This window comes from Amphiura filiformis, chromosome 2 (assembly GCF_039555335.1).
Source record: "Amphiura filiformis chromosome 2, Afil_fr2py, whole genome shotgun sequence".
Lineage (NCBI taxonomy): Eukaryota > Metazoa > Echinodermata > Ophiuroidea > Amphilepidida > Amphiuridae > Amphiura > Amphiura filiformis.
In genome coordinates this window covers 81,055,246-81,075,588 of record NC_092629.1, presented here as the reverse complement: position 1 = coordinate 81,075,588, position 20,343 = coordinate 81,055,246, and the positions used below count along the sequence as shown (strand labels likewise).

Genomic DNA, 20,343 nt, shown 5'->3' with positions numbered 1-20,343 from the left:
CACATAGTGGTGTATTTACTATATGCCACTATGTGACACACTTAACGAAAAGGGCGCATCACATAGTGGCGTATCGTGATCATGAATGTGATGCTCCTTTTCCGTAAAAAGCGTATCATAAAGAGGCGTATCTTGATCACAGGATCAAGATACGCCACTATGTGATGCACCTTTTTCGTAAAAAGTGTATCACAAAGTGGCGTATAGTGGGTACGCCACTATGTGATGCACTTTTTCTATGTTTATGGCATTTTTCCGTTTCACATACCAGAGATGGTAACAAGACATTTTGTACAAGTCAAGTCTGAGTCACAAGTCCCTTTATCCAAGTCACAAGTCAAGTCATTTTGAAAAAGTTTCAAGTCAAGTCACAAGTCATGAAATCACTAGTCAAGTCACAAGTAAATCACAAGTCACTTGGCTATTCAGCAGTTTGTCATGGTTGATGGGTATTCAATATGGCGGAATTCAAATTGAATTTTGAAGTCCGATACACTATAAGAGTGCGAGTTGCTTACAATGATTACCTATAGAGACAGAAATGTAGAAACTTTCCAATATAAAACTAAAAGTGACAGTAAAATAATTACAAATGGATCGAGATTTGATCCATGTATTGAGTAGAAATTGAAAATGATTAAAAGATGTATTGAGGTGGTTCCAAGTTGAGATAATACAGTGTTGAGTAGTATAAAAGAAGTCATTTGTCAAAAGAAGTATTGTAGAAAAGTCAGAGCTATGTGACACGATCAAGGGAAATGAGTCAGATGTCACTAATATCGATTTTGAGATATTGGCAAAAAAGTGTTGAAAATTGTTATATTGTTTTCAGCAATTGATAAATTGATGTTACTTTGCAACGAAAAGTCATATCAACATGAGGTTTTCAGTTTCTGAAAGCTCTAAATGCCCTCTTTAGAAACATATGCAAAACTCATTTTCGACCAGGGTCGACATTTGACTCATTCCCCTTGATCATGTCACATATAGCCGACAAAAGTGGGAAATATCCAGATTTTGAGTATGGTAAATAATTATATAAATGTGGTGGCGATTCATTTTTATCATGAAAAAGTGTTGTATATAGAAAGAGTAAATTAACCAAGTAAGGTAAAGAGCTTGGTAGTGCATGCACTGGAAAGCATGCATTCATTATGTGTGGTGAAATTACACTACCATGCTATGTAAAATTTATTCGATATGCAAATTAAAAGAAAGAAGTATCAATTATTGCATTTTATATGCAGATACGAGCAGATAGACGTTTAATAGCAACCAATATGGACTGTATAAATATTAAGGGATAGGTGGAGAGTGAGAACAAAATCAAGTTATGTGAATAAAAGACAATCCTGATAACTGGAATGCATGAACGATGCAAAGTACAGTTTATTTGTGCTTTTATTGCACACATCAAAGGATCGTACTATAGCACAACCAACAGAGTGATACGCATTGGCGACATCGTACATAGTACGAGGGGCGGTCAATAAGTTCGTAGAACAAGGTACTTGAAAGAGTACTAGCCAATTTCTTTCAATCTCTCCCTTGAGCATGGTCAATACATACCTTAATGTACCCGTCGTAATTTTTCTTGAAACCTTCTATGTCAACAAAATGGAAGTCTTCCGATAGCTCCTTGAGCCACTCTTCAGTGAAGGCGCACCAGCATTGATCACCATCAAACCTGGTATTATGAAGGTAGGACTTAAAATTCTAAAATAGTTTTCACTAACTGAAGGCCATACCTGAACCACAATATGGTTAGTTTAATTAACTGACCCCTCTGTCGTGAATGGCAGCTAGCTTGACAAACTAAGAATAGCGTACAGGACACAATCCGAGAACAGCCACATTCCTACCATCAACCTTCTTCACACGATGGCTTGCCTCAATTTTGCTATAAAAATTGTATGATATATGCCTATAATTGTACTTTCATTTGGCAAATGATCTGTCATCAAGACTATCCCTGGATCTCAGAAACAGCGATGAAGACCTTGCACTACGGTGACCGAGTGATGATCTTCTTAGGGGTGTGAGATCCAGGTGCTTACACTAAATTCACCTATATTTCCAGTGATTAATGTATGCCTTATCACCTTTAGCCACATATAGATTAAACTTGCCTTGGTCCTCATTCTAAGTGTATAGAAGGTGTGGACCTGAATATGTCAACTGGTATCAATTTTGTAAGTGAAGATTCTGGGACCCCATCTAGAATACACCCTGGGATATACCCAAATGTTAATGGATTAATATTGAAAACACATTCATCAGAGTTGTCATATTTTGTGGCTATCTCATCTTTCTTATTTGGCTCTTTATTCATTATCAATGCCACTGTACCAGCGCGTACATCATTAGTGGTGACGTCAGCAAGTCTTTTGGACCTTGGATGATCTTCAAGGACGCTTATTCCATTCTTGAACTCTAAGAACCATTTCGTTGCTGTTGAATACCAAGGACTTCATTACCATTTACAACAACTGTACATTGTTAAAGTTTATTTGAGTTTTCACCACCGTCGGGAGAAATTTCCATGATGACCCTGTATTTATTTCTGGTAGTACCTGTGAATTCATGGAGGTAGGCTTCCTCTGAAGAGTGTCCTGCCCATATACAGTGATGCAAAAATATAATATCTTTGTAGTCATGTTTTGAAGGAACAAGCTTTCAAATGAGACCAAATTCAATACCGTGCGACAAAGTAACATACCGAGTTCTACGAACTTTTTGACCGGCCCTCGTAAATTCTAATTTTCTTTGCTTTACCTCAGTTGTTCGGCTCAAAATTAAAAGGAGACATCTGAGAGTAAAAGCTAATATTTTATGGAAAATAAATACTAATCTATTTTGTAAGGAAATATTACAATATGGCTTTAATTACAGATGGTGAATGAGGGGGAGCGGGTCGGGTATGAAACAAAACAAGTTTAACCTCATGAGAACTACCTGCCGATTGGCCAAAAAGTAGTTTTCATTATCAATTGGACCAATCAGCAACATTGTTAGAATAATTTCACAACGCAAAAAAATTGGGGTGAATTATTTGCAAAGCTCAATTATGATTGGTGATTAAAGTGAAGATATCATGTAATTGACCAATCAGAGGCAATGTTAGATTGGCATGTAGTGCTCAGGGGGTTAAAGAGCTTCATCAATCTTTTTGTTTGTTCCCTTCTGGAATACAATTGTTGCATTATTTATAAAATGTTTATTATTACCGTGTTCATTCCATTAACTGTCCTGCCCCATATAAGCGCCAAACCAGTGACTTTACAACAACCAAAATGTGATATTAGTTTATTAACTACCCATGCAAATCTGAACCATGGTCTGAAACATACACACTGATGATGACGATGGATGAATATTTTGACCCTTTTTTACGTATCGTATGCCTAAACAATGTAAAAAATAAGTACCCACCAAAAATGACTTTGTTAAGCACCGTGGGTGGTTAATGGAACGAATACAGTAATCTTTAATGTGTCATAGTACTATAGAAGTAGATGAGTAATTATGTTGGGTAATATTATGTCTGTGCCATAAGTTTTTACGATTTTTCTTATACTTTACTTGCTACTTTGTCCCAAGAAATTAATGTTCTTGGGTAATATTGTTATATATAAAATAATATAAAGGTGGTGGTTCTGTCAAATCTTCATGCAGGCCATTCAAACATCTCATTCAGTGGTTTTGTTGTTGTTGTTTTTGCCGCTGACAACAATGTAAAATAAAGTTGATTGAAAATATCATATATTGTTAGAAAATGATGTGTATCTTTTTTTTTTTGTCTGGTGTGATTATTGTAATCAAACAAACAAAAATGCATAACCAATAAACAAAAAGAATGAAAGATGGATTGGTCAATTTGGTGCCCCCCTAAGGGTGGCACCCGGGGTACGTTGCCCCCCTCTGCCCCCCGCTAGTTACTGCAAAAGTCTCTTCTAGTCCTGCTAGAAGGATATCAAATCTGTAAGCAGTCCTGCTAAGGGTTTCCCCAGCATCAAACACAAACAGTCTATAATACCAAATTTATTAATTCATTTTAAACAATTCATTGATGTTAGCACTGGGTAGTAGTAATGTTAATTCAATGCATTGAAATCGAATTGAATTGAAATGAATTTTGGGCGATTTTCATTTCAATGCATTGGAATTGAATTGGAATCGAAATGAGTGGGCTTGGGCATGAATTGAATTGGATTGGAATTGAAATCATCGTGAGCAATGAAGAATTGAATTAGATTGGAATTGAAATCATGTTGAGTCATGAAGAATGAAGTGGAATTGAAATGAAATTCAGCTTTGATTTCAATTCAGCATTTCAATTCACAAGCAGATGTCTGTGATTTCAGATCATTCCCCCTGTAAAAAGTACCCTTCCCCCGTTTTGAATTCTGATACACTTCCAGGTCTATTCACTCAAGAGACACACATTAAAAACTTTTGCCACTAATCTTAAAGCCCCTATTTTTCTCAAGCACCTAATTTTTATGCCTAAAAGTCATTGTACATTTGAACAAATTGTGAGAAAACCATTAAGGTTGGTCTGAACCCTGGAAATATGGAAACTTTCGGGCCTCATAACTTCTAAATTGTTGGTCCAAAGTATATAAAAGTATACATATTTAGAATGGCAAAGACTTGATAAGTTCATCTGTGAGGTCAAATTTGGGTCAAAATGGCACTTTTGGCCCAAATCACAAAAGTAACGGTTTTTGGCCCACTTCTTTTTCGTGCATCGTAACAAAAAAATTATTGGGCCAAAATTTTTTTTTTATTAATTTTTAAAAACTAGATCAAAATATCTAGGACCCGTGTTGCTGACTCAAGTGTTATAAAATTCATAGGCGTATATCCCGGGGGATCCCCCAAATATTTTGCCAGGGGGGTGGTCCATAGAATCATCCCCCAATGTTGACGCCTAGCACCTGAATATAGGTTTCTGACCAAATTAACCTCATATTTGCCCATTTTAGCCCCCAAAGCGCACATTTATTCCACTTTTGCACCATATTTCATCAGTTACGCTTCAAAATAGCAAAAATTTTCGCGCGCATTTGTAACATAAACCTATTATGTCGCCAAAAGGTGCTCACTATACTTCAAGACTTTTTTCCCCCCCAATGTAAAAAAGAAATCTATGCCACTGATAAAATTGGTAGTAAAATTTAAAACATGCACTGCAAAAACAGTGTCTAAATATTAAACACCATTCTAGACACCATCTTGTCCTCGATTTGTAAACATGTCTAAATACTAAACATGTTTAGTAATTTGATGCCTTGTGTTTAATAGATATTAAACACTTGATGTTTTGAAGTTTGATATTTGAGTTTAGATTTTACATTGGTTTCCAAATCAAGGACATAAAGTGTTCAATCTCTAGACACAGTTTTGGCAGTGTGCCTTTGGTCAATTAACACAAACTGCAACTGTATTGGAATTGGAATTGAATTGGAATTGAAATGAATGCTCAGAATTGAATTAAAATTGATTAGCTGTTAATTTCACTGCATTGGATTGGAATTGAATTGAAATGATTTTGAAATTGAAAAATTGAATTGAAATTGAATTGAATTAATTCTAAAGCAAGGTGGATTGAATTGGAATTGAATAGCAAGACTCCCGGTATAGAAAGAATTGAATTGGAATAGAATTGAAATCAATTTTCTGGAGTGAAATAACAATATGTAGTAGCCACTACTGCCAGTAGACAGGAAGTGTAGAAAGTTGACCTCAATGCTGTGGGTGGTCTTCCTGTGCTTTTGAATGGGGCAGCAGTAACCTTGGCCATTTTTAAGACCAAAATGTTGGATTCTTCAGATTTTTTTCTAAGTTTGTGAGAGCATAACAAGACTATCCGTCGATGGATTTTTATTTCGGTCGGAAAATATTTTTTTAATTAAGTTTTCATAACATATTAAAAAGACAGAGACCCCTGCTGTATAATAAATTAGCTAGGTTAATTGTAAGAAAACATGCAAATTTTCATGTTTTTGGCATGTTTTCCCCCAAATTGTAAAAATATTAAAATTTGAACTAACTAAAGGATGAGGATTTAGATTTGTTTTATTTGGCAAAACAGGATATTTTTTAATTCCAAAAAATTAGTGCTGTGTGTTTCTTGAATGAGGAGTAGGCCTAGGTCGAATCCAGTATAAATGGTCTCAATGCACTTGAATCTCAAACACACTCATCTGTCAGTACACAATTCTTTAACCCCAATAGGCTCCTACATGCATAACCTTTGAGTATGATGGTATAAAAACTCATAGGCCGTATGCAAACTCCCGAGTATTAGACGTATAATATTTCATGTAACATATCTACGTTATTTAATCTATTGCCATTCAATTTCCAGTAAAGTTTAAGTTCTAACGAATGTTTGATGATGTAAAATTGATAATATGTTACATATAATATCTGGTAGAAATATATTATCGATTTTACGTCATCAAACATTCGTTAGAACTTATACATTACTGGAAATTGAATGGCAATAGATTAAATATCGTAGATATGTTACATGAAATATTATACGTCTAATAAAAAGTCTGCATACGAATAAAGGTTATTGAACTGTGACATCACAGCTATACAGCAGAGAAGATGTAAAGAAAGGAGATAGATCCAGCTATCCTCAAACAAAATATGTGTGTTGCCGCTCATTCAAAAGCAATCACGCTATTTAGGTTTAACAATAAAATACAACAAAAGGGTTCGAACCCATGACGGTTGAGATACACAAGGTGCTGCTAACTAGTTTTAGGGAAAGGTCAGTGTCTGTATACCATCAATACTATGCATACCATGCATGCAGATCCTAACATCCAGTTTATTTCAAATAAAATATGACCGAAGTTCCATGGCAAATAATAATTTTGCACGCTTGGTTACGCTTTCAACCTCTACGATTTATGATACAGCCTATTTTCAATTATCAAAATATCTTTATTAGGTTTGCAGGAAATGACAGGAAAATACATAAAACAATAAAATATAGATGATCAAAAATCATCCCTTTTCTAACAAAATCCTAAAACACTCTCCTAAATATTAATATATGTTCCAAAATGGGCGGATTTTTTTGGAATCTTTTAATACAAAACTACATTTCTTTCTTATAGTATCCACGTGTGGCATCCCTTCAGAGCAACATCAGGTACTTAACACACACGTGTCATACTTTCAAGAGATTCTCTATAGAAACATTGGATATGGTTTCAATTCTGGAGTGAAAATTAATCAACCGTAGTCGGCAACACACATCACATCAAATGCTACTTTCAAGTAGATGTGTAACTACTTGAGAATAAAGGGCTATGAATAGGTGCGACAGGATTACCTACGGGATTATCTCAAGGATATAATTCCGTTCTCCCTCCTTCTTTTTCAACTTTCCTGGATACAGTAAGCATAATCTTGGATAATTGTGATGCGATCAAGCAAAATGAGTCGGATGTCAGGAATATTGATTTTGAGATATAATCAATAATAGTATTCAACTTCCTTTGTATTCTATTGTTCTAAGCAACACTTAACCCTATTCTATTACCCCCATCAATTTCGTGCCATATGGCACGAAATGGCTTAATGTGCATGTAAAAAAATTATTTACAGAAATAAGGTCTTATCTTTTGAACAGGTTTGATAATTTATCACTTCTCTATCAACAAAAAACCTTTTTTCCTAATATAACTACCATTTACACATCATAAAATAGTTTAAAATGTTGGAAACTTGCAAATTTTAACCATTTTTAGGCCAAATTTTGCCCTAAAAATAGGCCAAAAAAGTCCATAAAATTTTTTAAAATAGTCCAAAGTAACTCGGATTTCTTTTTATTTTATGTAGAAACACGGCAATGTATTTAAAACCGCATGAAAATGCCACATTGATGTACTCATACACTTCAAAAATGTAAATCAAAATATTTTTTTCATCATATTTGGCTATGGAAAATTTTGTTATTTTAGCCTCAATTATAGTAAATTTCATGCACAAAAACTGTTAATTTCTTCCATTTTCCATTCATTGAAAAAAAGGAAAAGTTACCATTTTAAGCAGTATAGCTGTCCTATCAACCTCCATTGTCGATACTTCAGGTCCAATAATTATTTCCAAGAAAATCGGTCACAATCCATTGAGCCAAATCAAAACAAACTTCCACGTGCGCAATTGTTACGATGTCAGCGCCCCTGGAAGTCAGCAGAATTCTCCTCCGTCAATCTCTATGGCACGTAATTTCATATAATCATAGGTATATACAACTTTTAAAAACATCAAATCATGCGAATATGCAATCTACATCAGATGGCTACTTTTATACATTGTCTTAAACGACTGAACATTAACAGCATTTCTAGTAGGCGGGTCAATATTATTCCACAACTTAACGCCACTATAGCTGAACGAAAATTTAAAAGACTCAATGTCAGGGTTAAATATAGGGTTAAATGGCCATATCTCTGGAACCATAAGTCTAATTACTAGTACGATGGGTTTTCCAGCAAAATAAAGCTCTGAGAATGGCTCATATAATGAGATTGGAAACTGAATTTTGATTTTGATCGACATCCGACTCATTTTGCTTGATCGCATCACAATTATCCAAATAATTCTATCGGGGTCAGTTGTGGTATACTGGATACATTCTGCTTTGTGCAGTGATGATAACACAGACTACTTCTAACAGACTATCCATCAACAGTTAAAGTTCCTGTGCTTTGTATGCTGTGAATTCTCGCATATTCATGAGGGCTGATCATTCAATTGTGCTTGTCTAACAATCATGCTAGCATTGCGTGCCCTCGCGAATACACGATAAAGCGTTGTGTCTTTGTGTTTACGTGAAAGACCGTAAAAATAAGCAGTATGTGCGTAGCAGTTTAGTCTATCGCACTTCATGGAGAGATTGGCCCTCATGAAGAGGCGATGCTGGGACTTTGACTGTTTCTGGTTAGTCTGTAGTAGTCTGTGGATGGTAACAACTCCACTGAAAAGAATATACAACACATTCAGTTTATTCAGTATTGAATGGAAATAATTTTATTAGTTCTTATTGAATATACAACATCCTGAGAATCAATATTTTGTTATAGCATGAGAACTGCCTGCCGATTGGCCAAAAAGAATATTGTGTCCAATTTTGAACCAATCAAGGAGGGTATTAATAAGATCATCTGCAAATTCAAGTTGACCATGAATAGTTTAAAGCCTAGTCATAATTGGCAATTGAAATCAGCATTTCAAGTTATCAACCAATCAGAAATGCTGTTAGATACCATCTTGTTATTTTGGTTCACTTTTGTGTGACACTATCACCTCGTTAAATTTTCCTTTATTTTCCCGGATTATTATAACACGAATAATAGGTAATTGGATTCTAATTTTAAAATATCATTGTAACTCTGCTATAGTGCTATATGTTAACAGTTAAAATCAACAAATGCCTCTCCACTTTAAGAATGGCACGTTCTCAATTATTTTCTCTTGTTTGACAAGTTTCAATTTTTTTTTAATTCAATAATTTCAGAAATGTAAATTTTCATGAACATATTTGGAATCAGCATGAAAAATGCATTCAAATGAGTACAAACAAGCCTAGTATTAATGCTCTGCATGCTAGCCATATAGGCTTCAATGTAATAAGTTTTGATATATTTTCTCAAAATATCAAGAGCTGTCTCAAGAACCACTGAACCAATACTAGGCTTGTTTGTACTCATTTTAATGCATTTTTTCATGCTGATTCCAAATATGGTCATATCAATGTACAATTCTTAAATTGTTGAATTTTAAAAGAAATTTTTAAACTTGTTGTCTGCAGTCGATACCTGCGTGGAGAGGGTTAATTGTTAATTTTACACTCATTCTCTCTCTCGGGTCTCTCTTTACTTTGTGTGATGAAAATTTGTCAAATATCTTATCATTTTCTTCATGCTCATTTACTCTCCCTCCATCTATATGTTTGTATGAGAAAACTGCAATGAGACATATTTTTTGGGTGTAAGGTAAAAAAAGGTAAAGGAGACGATCCTGTATAAACAGTGACCGGAGTGCCCATCTCTCTTTCATTGGCGATTGGGCCAGACTCCTCCATGTAATGTTGCTATAGGGGGATCGCTACACCTCCTCCACAGTGAGTCTGTTACCTTCCCAGCATTTGAAAATGCTGGGAAGAATGCCGGTACCCATTTATACACCTGGGTGGAGAGGAGTAATCACGATATAGTGCCTTACTCAAGGGCACAACACGATGGCTTCACCGGGGCTCGAACCCGCAATCTTCCGATTATGAGTCGGGTCCATTCTGCTCGGCCAACATGCTCCCAAGAATTATATCTGTGGCAATCACAGCAGTTGTACTAATTCAGTGATTATAATTTATAATTTTAGACATATTTAATTTGTTTTATACAAACAAAAAGGCAACCAAAAGGTGACAGGCAATAATTGAGAAAACAAAAAATTAGAACAAGTGGGAGTTGAAGCGCACTCAATATTTACAGTCTAGAGCTCATTTAACTGTGCCACACAGAAATACTGATAGGTAATAAAACTCAACCCATAAAGTATCGAAACGATTATAGATGGTCAGATATATCGGGAACTGAAATATATAGCAAAAACTTATTTAATGTATATAAAGTGCAGCTTTCTCCCGTGCATTTTGATACCTCTTTTGTTGCTCTACGATGTCATTTGGTCGAGTTATGGGCGCTTGAGTGGCTTTAGGTCGGATTTTTAAAGTTGCACTTAGCTCCTATTCAAGCCAAATGCATTCGTCGTGTACACACAGACACAATCTAGACAAAGGACACCGATGGGCTCTGTTTACTTAACCATGAACTTTATTTTACTCCTTCGACTTCCAACTTCAATACTTCACTTATCTCTGACTTATCTCATGAACTCTTTCTGCTGACATTTCAATACTTGGTGTGCCCACCATCACTGTCTATCACTGCCTGGATTCGTCGTCACATGCTCTGAACAACGCATTTGGAGCTAAGTGCAACTATCAAAATCCGACTTGAAGCCACTCAAGAGCCCATAACTCGACCAAATGATATCGTAGAGCAGCAAAAGAGGTATCAAAATGCGCAGAAGAAAGCTGCGCTTTATATACATTAAATAAGTTTTTGCTATATAATTCAGTTCCCGATATATCTGACCATCTATAATCGTTTCGATACTTTATGGGTTGAGTTTATAAATTCCATTTACACTTAGTCTAAAAACATACAGGCTCATCTGTAAAGAATTAGAATGGATTATGTAGAATTGGCAGCGATTGGTTTTAGTCTTCAGGGAGTTGCACTTTGTTCAAAGCTCGTGTTAAATCTGCAATCAGGTCATCTGCATCTTCAAGCCCAATACTGAAATGAGAAAACAAATGATGAAACCATTAAAGTGGATGGTCAAATTTGTTCATATTCTTTTTCTATCTTACAATGAGGCCAATCAATAACATAATCTAATCTGTTTCCAAATTTTGAGTTATTGCTCCAGCAGTTTGATATGATAAGCAAAAACATGTATAACAATTACAGAATAAATGATAGGATTTTGTCTTTTGCCTATCCAATATCGTGTCATAATGGATGGGCTGGCCAATATTTTGAGTAGTAAAAATGCCGGCGCAGCCAGCCCATCCATTATGACACGATATTGGATAGGCAAAAGACAAAATCCTATCTTTTATTCTTATTCTTATTCAGTTTTAATGTAATTTTTGCGAGAAAAACTGCCTTTTTTCAGAAAAAAATAAAGTTACTTTTGTGAGGACATCCCTGTTGTTTTAAATGAATGAAACCATCACGAACATCTAAGCCGCCGAATCGCGTTCTTAGTTCTCGCACGTGTATTACGCGAACGCATTATCGGCGATCGTTGAGGAGCAACAAGCGTGCCGCCGTTGCGTGGTGGCGCGCGCCCTGACTAATATCACTATCAACTATTGTGAGATATTATACACCAGAAAACCAATCAAATTACGTGAATTCTTTACAAGACGCACCCATTGAATAAGAATGCCTCATAGTACATACTTCTGATGGAGGTTCCCAGCAAGCACAAAACGTTTTCGAAAACATTCGGAAAAGTTTAAAAAAGGATGTCAGAAAATGTTTAAATGTCAGGTTATATAAATGGTATATAATGGGTATAAAACGTTTTCATAACATTAAAAAACCTACTGCCCAGCAAACACAAAATGTTTTACAGAAAACGTTTAAATGTCGGGTTATATAAAAGGTATAAAAACGTTTTAATAACATTAAATAACTAGAGCGGTTCTCGACTTGCGGTTCTCGACGCAAAGCGTCGGCCGCAATGCCTCCACCTTGACGCGTATCATTTTAACTGGTGCAATTTCACTAGGAACTGGCCATCTCTAGATGACAGTGTAGGTTTTTAGAAAAAGTGTAACAAATGAAAGATCCTTGACCCATTTTGTCTCATGCCCATATGACAGTTTTAAGTTATTTGACCTCAGATGACCCCTGGGTGACCCCTGATGACCCTGAAAAGACCGTCCAAAAATTTGACTCTAAATGTTGATTGTACCCACCAAGTTTCATGCCCATATGACAGTTTTAAGTTATTTGACCTCCGATGACCCCTGGGTGACCCCGGATGACCCCCAAAAGACCGTCCAAAATTTGACTCTAAATGTTGACTGTACCCACCAAGTTTCATGCCCATACGACAGTTTTAAGTTATTTGACCTCAAATGACCCCTGGGTGACCCCGGATGACCCCAAAATGACCCTCAAAAATTTGTTTCTAAATGTTTACAGTACCCACCAAGGTTCATGCCCATACGACAGTTTTAAGTTATTTGACCTCAGATGACCCCTGGGTGACCCCGGATGACCCCAAAATGACCCTCAAAAATCTGGTTCTAAATGTTTACAGTACCCACCAAGTTTCATGCCCATACGACGCTTTTTGCCAGTTTGACCTCAGATGACCCCTAGATGACCTTGGGTGACCTTGACCCACTAACCAAACCTACTGGAATTTGAAGACCGCCAATGACCATCCCTCCACCAAATTGCATCACTGTACATCTTATCAGTTCCGAGATATTGCACCCGCAAGCTCGGACGGACGGACGGACGGACAGATGGACGGACGGACGGACAACCAGGAAACATAATACCTCCGGTGGAGGCATAAAGGCATAAAAACATTTTTGAAAACTTGATACAAAACATTTTATACAGAATGTTATTTTTGGGTTGAAAAAATATTTTGCAAAAATGTTTGCCCAAAATATTTGCCATAACATTTTAAAAACGTTTTCATGACCTTTATATAACCCGACATTTAAATGTTATTAAAGTATTTTGAAAAAAAAAAACATGTCAAGAACATTTCTGCGTTTGCTGGGTGCAAATATTTTAAACATAATGTTATTTAAGTGTTAAAAAATATTTTTGCAAAAAGGTTTGCAAAAATAGTTTACAATAACGTTTTGAAAACATTTTTAAAATACTGTTGTAGTGTGTTTCCATACAAAACGTTTTAAAACATTTTCATGACCTTTATATAATCTGCCATTTTAATATTATTAAAACATTTTACCTAAACCAAAACCCAAAATATAACTTTATGGCATTAAAATATCTTGGGACAATATAAGCTTTCTTCTGATCCCAAAATCTCAGTGTTGATGAGGGGGAATAGGTGAGGGAAGGATGAGGCTGTTGATCTGGTTGTACAACTTAAATGTGTTTCCTTCTACATAATGACATCAATTAAAAAAAATCTCTAGAAATCAGTTCTTTTATTATTCAAGTAAAAAAAATGATGACCATTGTTCAAGCACACTCTGAAAATGGTCTGCAATACCTCTAATGTGAGCATGGTGAGTGGCCGTTCATTAATCCCACTGCAATGGTGCTAATAACACTGAAATACATTGCACTGGGAAAGTCTTGTACTAGACTCACAAACTTTCACAAAATTTGGTCTAAAATTGACTGCTTTCCCATTCAAAAGTACAGGAAGACCATCTTTAGCATGAAGGTTACCTTAGCAAACTTCCTGTCTACAAGCAGTAATGGTCCATGCCGCTTGGGTCATAGAAGCCGTTCCGTAAAAAGATGTTCAGTAAAATGTATTATTCCTTTCCCCACTCATTCCCTCCCATTCTCCATTCTTCCTTAGTTAAAACAACCCCAGACTTGCCTTAACCTAATCAGTCCATCACTGATACCTGTGCTCCTTCTTTCTTCATCTGTGATACCGGCCTTCCCCATATGCATCATAGATGTCTACTGTCTTATTCTTTTCTCGGAGTTCCTTCACTCATTCCCTCCCATTCTTCCTTGGCTAAAACAAAGCCAGACTTGCCTTAACCTAATCAGTCCATCACTGATACCTGTGCTCCTTTCTTCATCTGTAATACCGGTCCATGCCCCATGTGTCATAGAAGCCTGATGTTCAATAAATGTCTTATTTCTTCCCCCACTCATTCCCTCCTATTCTTCCTTGCTAAAACAACCTCAGACTTACCTAAACCTAATCAGTCCATCACTGATACCTGTACTCCTTCTTTCTTCATCTGTAATACCGGTCCATGCCCCATGTGTCATAGAAGCCGGATGTTCAATCAAACTCTCTGTTCCTCCCAAAGACACAGCAAGGTTGATAAGATACACTGACTACAATACAAGCAAATAAAGTTACTGTGAAAGTGGGGATTTTTACGAGGATGCATCAATAAATTTAAAAGTTAAAAAGTTTGAGAATGACATACATCATGTTTTGCATCTAAGCTTTTCAATTGGTCATGTGATAATGTTACTTTTTCATTTTATGCTTGAATCATAAGTGACACACTGATTTCCATCTGACCTTTATTCTATCATTTGAAGCAGGGTGCATCTTAGGGATGAAATCAAAACTCAACCACCGGTTCCTGGTGGTTCCATACATTTGAAGCCGGTTTCTATTGTTCTAAATGATGGAAAGCGGTTCAACCACCGGTCAAGTTTTGATATCGTAGGTCTTTGTGACAAAATTGGGTTTAACTATGTGCTTCTTTTTTTAATACAGTCAAATAACCCCACCAAAGTTTATACTAGAACATTCTTTGGGGTTTATAGGTAGGCTCATAGCCAGGGGTCAACCAACCCCCAATTCACCAAAAAGTCATTCTTTATTGAAAATGTCCACTTTTGGGGGCTCAAAGTCCATGTGTTAGATAGAGGTGCATTTGTTCCTGAAAGAAGTCAATTTTGAAGTCTTGCATGCCAAGCACAAAAACAAATCCTGGCTAGGCCTACAGGTCTGTGTATGAAGGGAGGAAGAGAATTCTGGAGGGACCAAAAATCTCAAGGTTTGCCAAAAAAAAAGTCCACCTATATACATGGCAACCAGGTCAACATAATAACTACCAGCAAACACACAATGTTTCACATACATTTTGAATGTTTGGTTTTATGAAGGGTATAAAAACGTTTTACTAACATTCATAAAACATTCTTCAAAACATGATGCAAAACATTCTGATAGAATGTTATTTAACTGTTGACAAAATATTTTGATAAAAAATGTTTGTCCAAAATATTGTACAATAACATTTTTAAAATGTATTCATGATCTTTATATTACCCGACATTTAAGAGGTCTGTCACTCACCTTTACACAGTATTTTTTGTGGCACCTGAGAGCACATCAGACATATCGAATTGCATTTTGAATACAAAGAACTGATATCAAATAATTTTTGATTTTATGAAATTTGTGATATAATAAAAATTTTATGAGAAATTATTATAAATTGATATTTTTGATATTTAGCAGTCCTCAAAATAAAATTAATAAATATAATGATATTTACTTAAAGTGTACGTAGCTGGGAAAGTCCGATGATCATTTGAAAATGTTGACTTTTCGTATTGAAGATGTACATTTTTTCCCCAAAAGCCCTCAAAAATTTAGGTCTTGGGGGGGGGGGGAATGTGTATCTTCTATACAAAAGGTCAAAATTTTCAACAAATCTTCGGCTTTTCCTCGCAGCTACATGCTTTAAGTACATATCAGTAGATTTATTCACTTCAAGTACTGTTAAATATGAAAAATAAACAAAAATATAAATTTTTAAAAATTTGCCATAAAATGTATTTTATATTGCCAATTTAAAAAAAATCTAAATTACTTGATATCAGAAGGACATTCCTTGTATTCAGAATGCAATTCGATATGACTAATTTGCACTCATGTCTCACAAAAAATACTGTGCAAACATTGATATCTGATCCCTTAAATGTTATTAAAACCTTTGGAATAAATTCAGGTACTCACCTCCACAAAAGTCTTTGCAGCATTTAGCCCACCTGCCACCTCAAAGACCACCATGCCTCCATAATCCTTCATCTGCTTCTTGGCAACCTCGTGCTGAGGATGGGATGGCAACCCGGGGTAGTACACACTCGTAATCTGCAGGATGAATGGGGTGTGTTCAATATATGAAGGAAGAATGTTAGTGATTCGCTATGTTTTATATGATAATCGGATACTCAAAAATTTGAACATATCTCCGTTTCAAAATCCCCGCAAAATTCAAACTTTAATCAAATGTAATTAAAATTGCCAAAGTTTTTTCAACTTTTCCGGAACCGTTAAGTCTAATTCCTAAAAATGTGACCTACAGTTGGGCAAAATTGGTAAATTTTGGGTGTAAATTTTGAAAAATATTATACATCCATACACAACCATACACCCAAATTGGTATAGAAAAAGAGCTCATTGATAATAACCGAAAACACAACCCCCAACTTTGAGGCACATGATTTGATGATTCAAACAGTGAAATACACACACACCTTCGCCACTTTCAACTCCCAATTACAGTATGTCCACAAAGTAACAAGGCGTGCGTATACAGTGTGTTAACAGTGCGTAGTACTGCGTCTCTGCTGCAATTATGCTTGCCTTCAAAGTCGGCACTATGTGTGCGTCCGTGTCTGTACTTTGTACTTCAGAGTAGACTGACTGTAGACAAAGTATTACTATTTATGTAACATGATACCTTTGGATGTTGTTCCAGGAATTGTGCAATCTTCATAGCATTACTGCAGTGTTTTCCCATTCTCACAGGTAAGGTTCGAAGTCCTCGCAGAACCAAGAAGGCATCAAATGGGGACTGAAATATAAATCATATTACTGAAAATTAATCACTGAACAAAAGACTTTATGAATTAATTCAGTGGTGGCGCCACAGGGGGAGGGGGGCATGGGGGAAAGTGCACCCAGTCAGAGCTCTTGACCCACTGTTGCCCCCCAGTAAAAACCCAAAATTAGGTCAATTTCCACTTTTACATATTTTTTGCACAAAATTTGTTGCTTTTGCCCCCTGAAATTCACCACCCCTTCCCCCCCCCAAAGAAAAAAATCTGGCACCACCACTGAATGGATTATGTAATTATGTAATACCTAAAGATTTTGTCAGAGGAAAGAAAAATGATAGAATAAGTGAAAAGGCGAACAAGTAGAGAGGGGGGGGGAGAGAAGAGACATACATAGGGAAGGAAAGGCAAACAAAGACTTGGCAAACATAAACATTTTACAGAAACCGTTGTATTAATAACATTCTAAAAACATTTTTGAGGACTAGATGCAAAACATTTGAACATAATGATATAAAGAGTTGACACAAAATGTTTGCCAAAATATATTTTACAATTCTGGTCGATTTCTGCCTGGTAGTTGGAGCTGGCCAGCCTGGATAGAGCTATCTAGGGGACCCTTTTCCCCCTACTGGAGATCAAGGTATAAAGAAGAGGAAATGAAAGTCAAAAGGTAAAATTGAAACAGAGGGAAGGAAGATCCAGAAGAGTGAAAGAATGAGAGAGAGACTAAACAGCGAGCTTAGGTTATTTTAATTTTTATAAAACGCACTTTATTTAATGCCCATGTGACCAGATGGGAGCAGACATTGTCGGACGTACGCCCGGCGGAACTTGGTCAGCGCAAGTTGCTAGGACTAGCGGTAGGCGCTGCCAGGAGTAGGTGCAGTGTGAACGATGGTCAGCGTAAGTTCCGCCAGGCGTACGTCCGACGAAAGTCAGGAGAAGCAATCTGGGTGCACCTCCACCAGGCGTTAGTTGCAATGTAAACGCAGATTACGCCTGGCACCCGGAGTAAGTTTGACCTTTATTGGAACTAAGAAATTACATATGGCATGGTTGATAAAAGGTCACAGAAACACTGAAGTGGTAGCCAATGTTTACGCCGACCAGAAGTGAATGCTTGGTGGAACTAGTCGGCGTAGTGCTAGGAGTAGGCTAGGTGTGGATACGCGGTAGGAGTAGGGAAATTATTTGTGGAATTTTGATCAATGTTAGCAAAAGTTTATGCCGGGTGTAACTCAAAATGTGAACACGACTATTTACAGCTTAAGTGGAAAAGTAATATTTGACACATCAAGTGGCCTTCCTTTGGATTTCAATGGAAAAGTGACATGTATGTCCAGATTTTTCAAGCAAATTTGTTTGTTTTTTGCAACTTCGTAGTGTTATTGTAAGAGTTTTCGTCGATAACCTTTTTCATGTTTTTCTGTTAGGAAATACTTTCAAAATTTAGTTCTTGAAAACATGAAAATTTCAGAATCTCTCAATATGTAATGAATTAGCTTTATAAACTTTTAGTAATTGCGATGATATCATTGTGTTAGCATGTTAACATTGTGGTACATCAACTGATCTCTTGGTGGTTTTGATATGGCGGTGCCCATGGGCAACATGGGCATTAAATAAAGTGACTTTTATGAAAGAGCCCAAGTGTGCTGCTAAAGAATAATACTGACAAATTATGGAAGAAAGACATGTGAGAGAATAAAACAAATGATGCAGTGTTCATGTATATGACATAATGAAATTACAACACACTGGATAACAGAAATACTGCCTTAGGAATGTCAATGATGAAAAGAAAATTATACAATTTCCCAAAAATGATGTGAATTTTGGTCTGAAATGTAAACAGAGGTAAATGAAGGTGGAAATTGCAAATTTTGGTAAAAAATTGTCATGGTATTACAAGGTCAGTAGACCATAGGGGAATTACCATCATTAATGTTATTTAAAATGAAGATAAAAAGTAAATAATTAAATAGTAAAATGTAAAAGTGTAATTCAAGGGACATGCACATAAAATGCACCAATATGAATGTGTGCTAGTCTACTAGAGCAAACTTTACTGAATTTTAACCCTAACCGAACCAAACCTCACTGCACAAAACATCTGCAAGCACAGGTACCCCACGTGACGCAATTACCTCATCATGCAAACACACATATGGGCACGCAAAGTTTGCCCGGCCAGGGTGGCAAGCAATCCATGTGCACATATCTGGAACCTGAGCGGTCTGTAGTTCAAAACCGCACCCAAGAAAAAAAGTTTTCCTTTCTTTCTTCCTTCCTTCCCCTCACCAAAAAGCCCCTGATTCAGTTAGGGTTAAGCCAATGTTTGATGTTGTAATCATCTAAATGAATTGGTAACCATGAATTTTGTTAAGGCAACAAGATGTACAGACCTGACAGTATAGCCCATATGTTGGGAGGCTCTTTCACAAAGACTAAATCACAAGTGTGTGTATGTGTGCTTGAGAAAACCTAACCTATAAGCCAAGGTTTGAGTTGTGTTATCAACTAATGGACTTATCACCATGAATTTTGTTAAGGCAGCAAAATGGGTAGACCCATAGCCCTCCCCCTTCAGTATAAATCACAGGAGTCTTTGACAAAGACTACACAAAATACACCTGTAAGTTCATGTGCTTGAGAAAGCCTGACCTAAGCCCAGGTGTTATCAGCTAATGAACTAATCACCATGAATTTTGCAACAAAATGTGCAGACCCATAGCCCCCCTCCCGTAGATCGTGAGAGTAATTGATCATCGCTGCACACCAGTCATATCTATGATTCTTACAGCTACTGAATATTACCGAGGTATATAATTCTACGATTTGCACTCTCACATGTACTCGTATATATCCTAGTATCTATGCAACCAGCATGTGCAAGAATAGTATACATTATAGTACTCTGAAGTATGTATTTTAACTCCAAAGCTATAGATGAGGTGACCTCAATGTTTATCAACAAAGGCAAGGGACTGGTATATCGATATGCTTGAGTGAACCCCATGCAACCACTACACTGTTAAATAGCCTTATTGTGATGTGGCGGGATTTTTAAAAACACAAGCCCTGAACAAAATATGATCATGCACGCGCATACTGCGGGCAAAAAACAATGGAAATTGTGATGATGCGTGCACATACTGTCAGACATTGACGTCAGAAGTCAACT

General features: G+C 36.4%; 1 protein-coding gene across 1 annotated transcript in view; it reads right to left on the bottom strand.

The window, feature by feature from the left end:
- Window positions 1-11,174: 11,174 nt before the first annotated feature.
- The window catches only part of LOC140146681 (L-methionine gamma-lyase-like), a 61,452-nt gene continuing 52,283 nt past the window's right edge, over window positions 11,175-20,343 (bottom strand). Inside the window, exons 7-10 of the mRNA XM_072168551.1 lie at window positions 17,060-17,173; window positions 16,333-16,467; window positions 14,539-14,687; window positions 11,175-11,393 (exon numbers count right to left, since the gene is read on the bottom strand). Of these exons, the coding sequence (XP_072024652.1) occupies window positions 11,315-11,393; window positions 14,539-14,687; window positions 16,333-16,467; window positions 17,060-17,173 (477 nt within the window). The 3' untranslated portion in view covers window positions 11,175-11,314. The remainder of the gene's footprint in view (window positions 11,394-14,538; window positions 14,688-16,332; window positions 16,468-17,059; window positions 17,174-20,343) is intronic.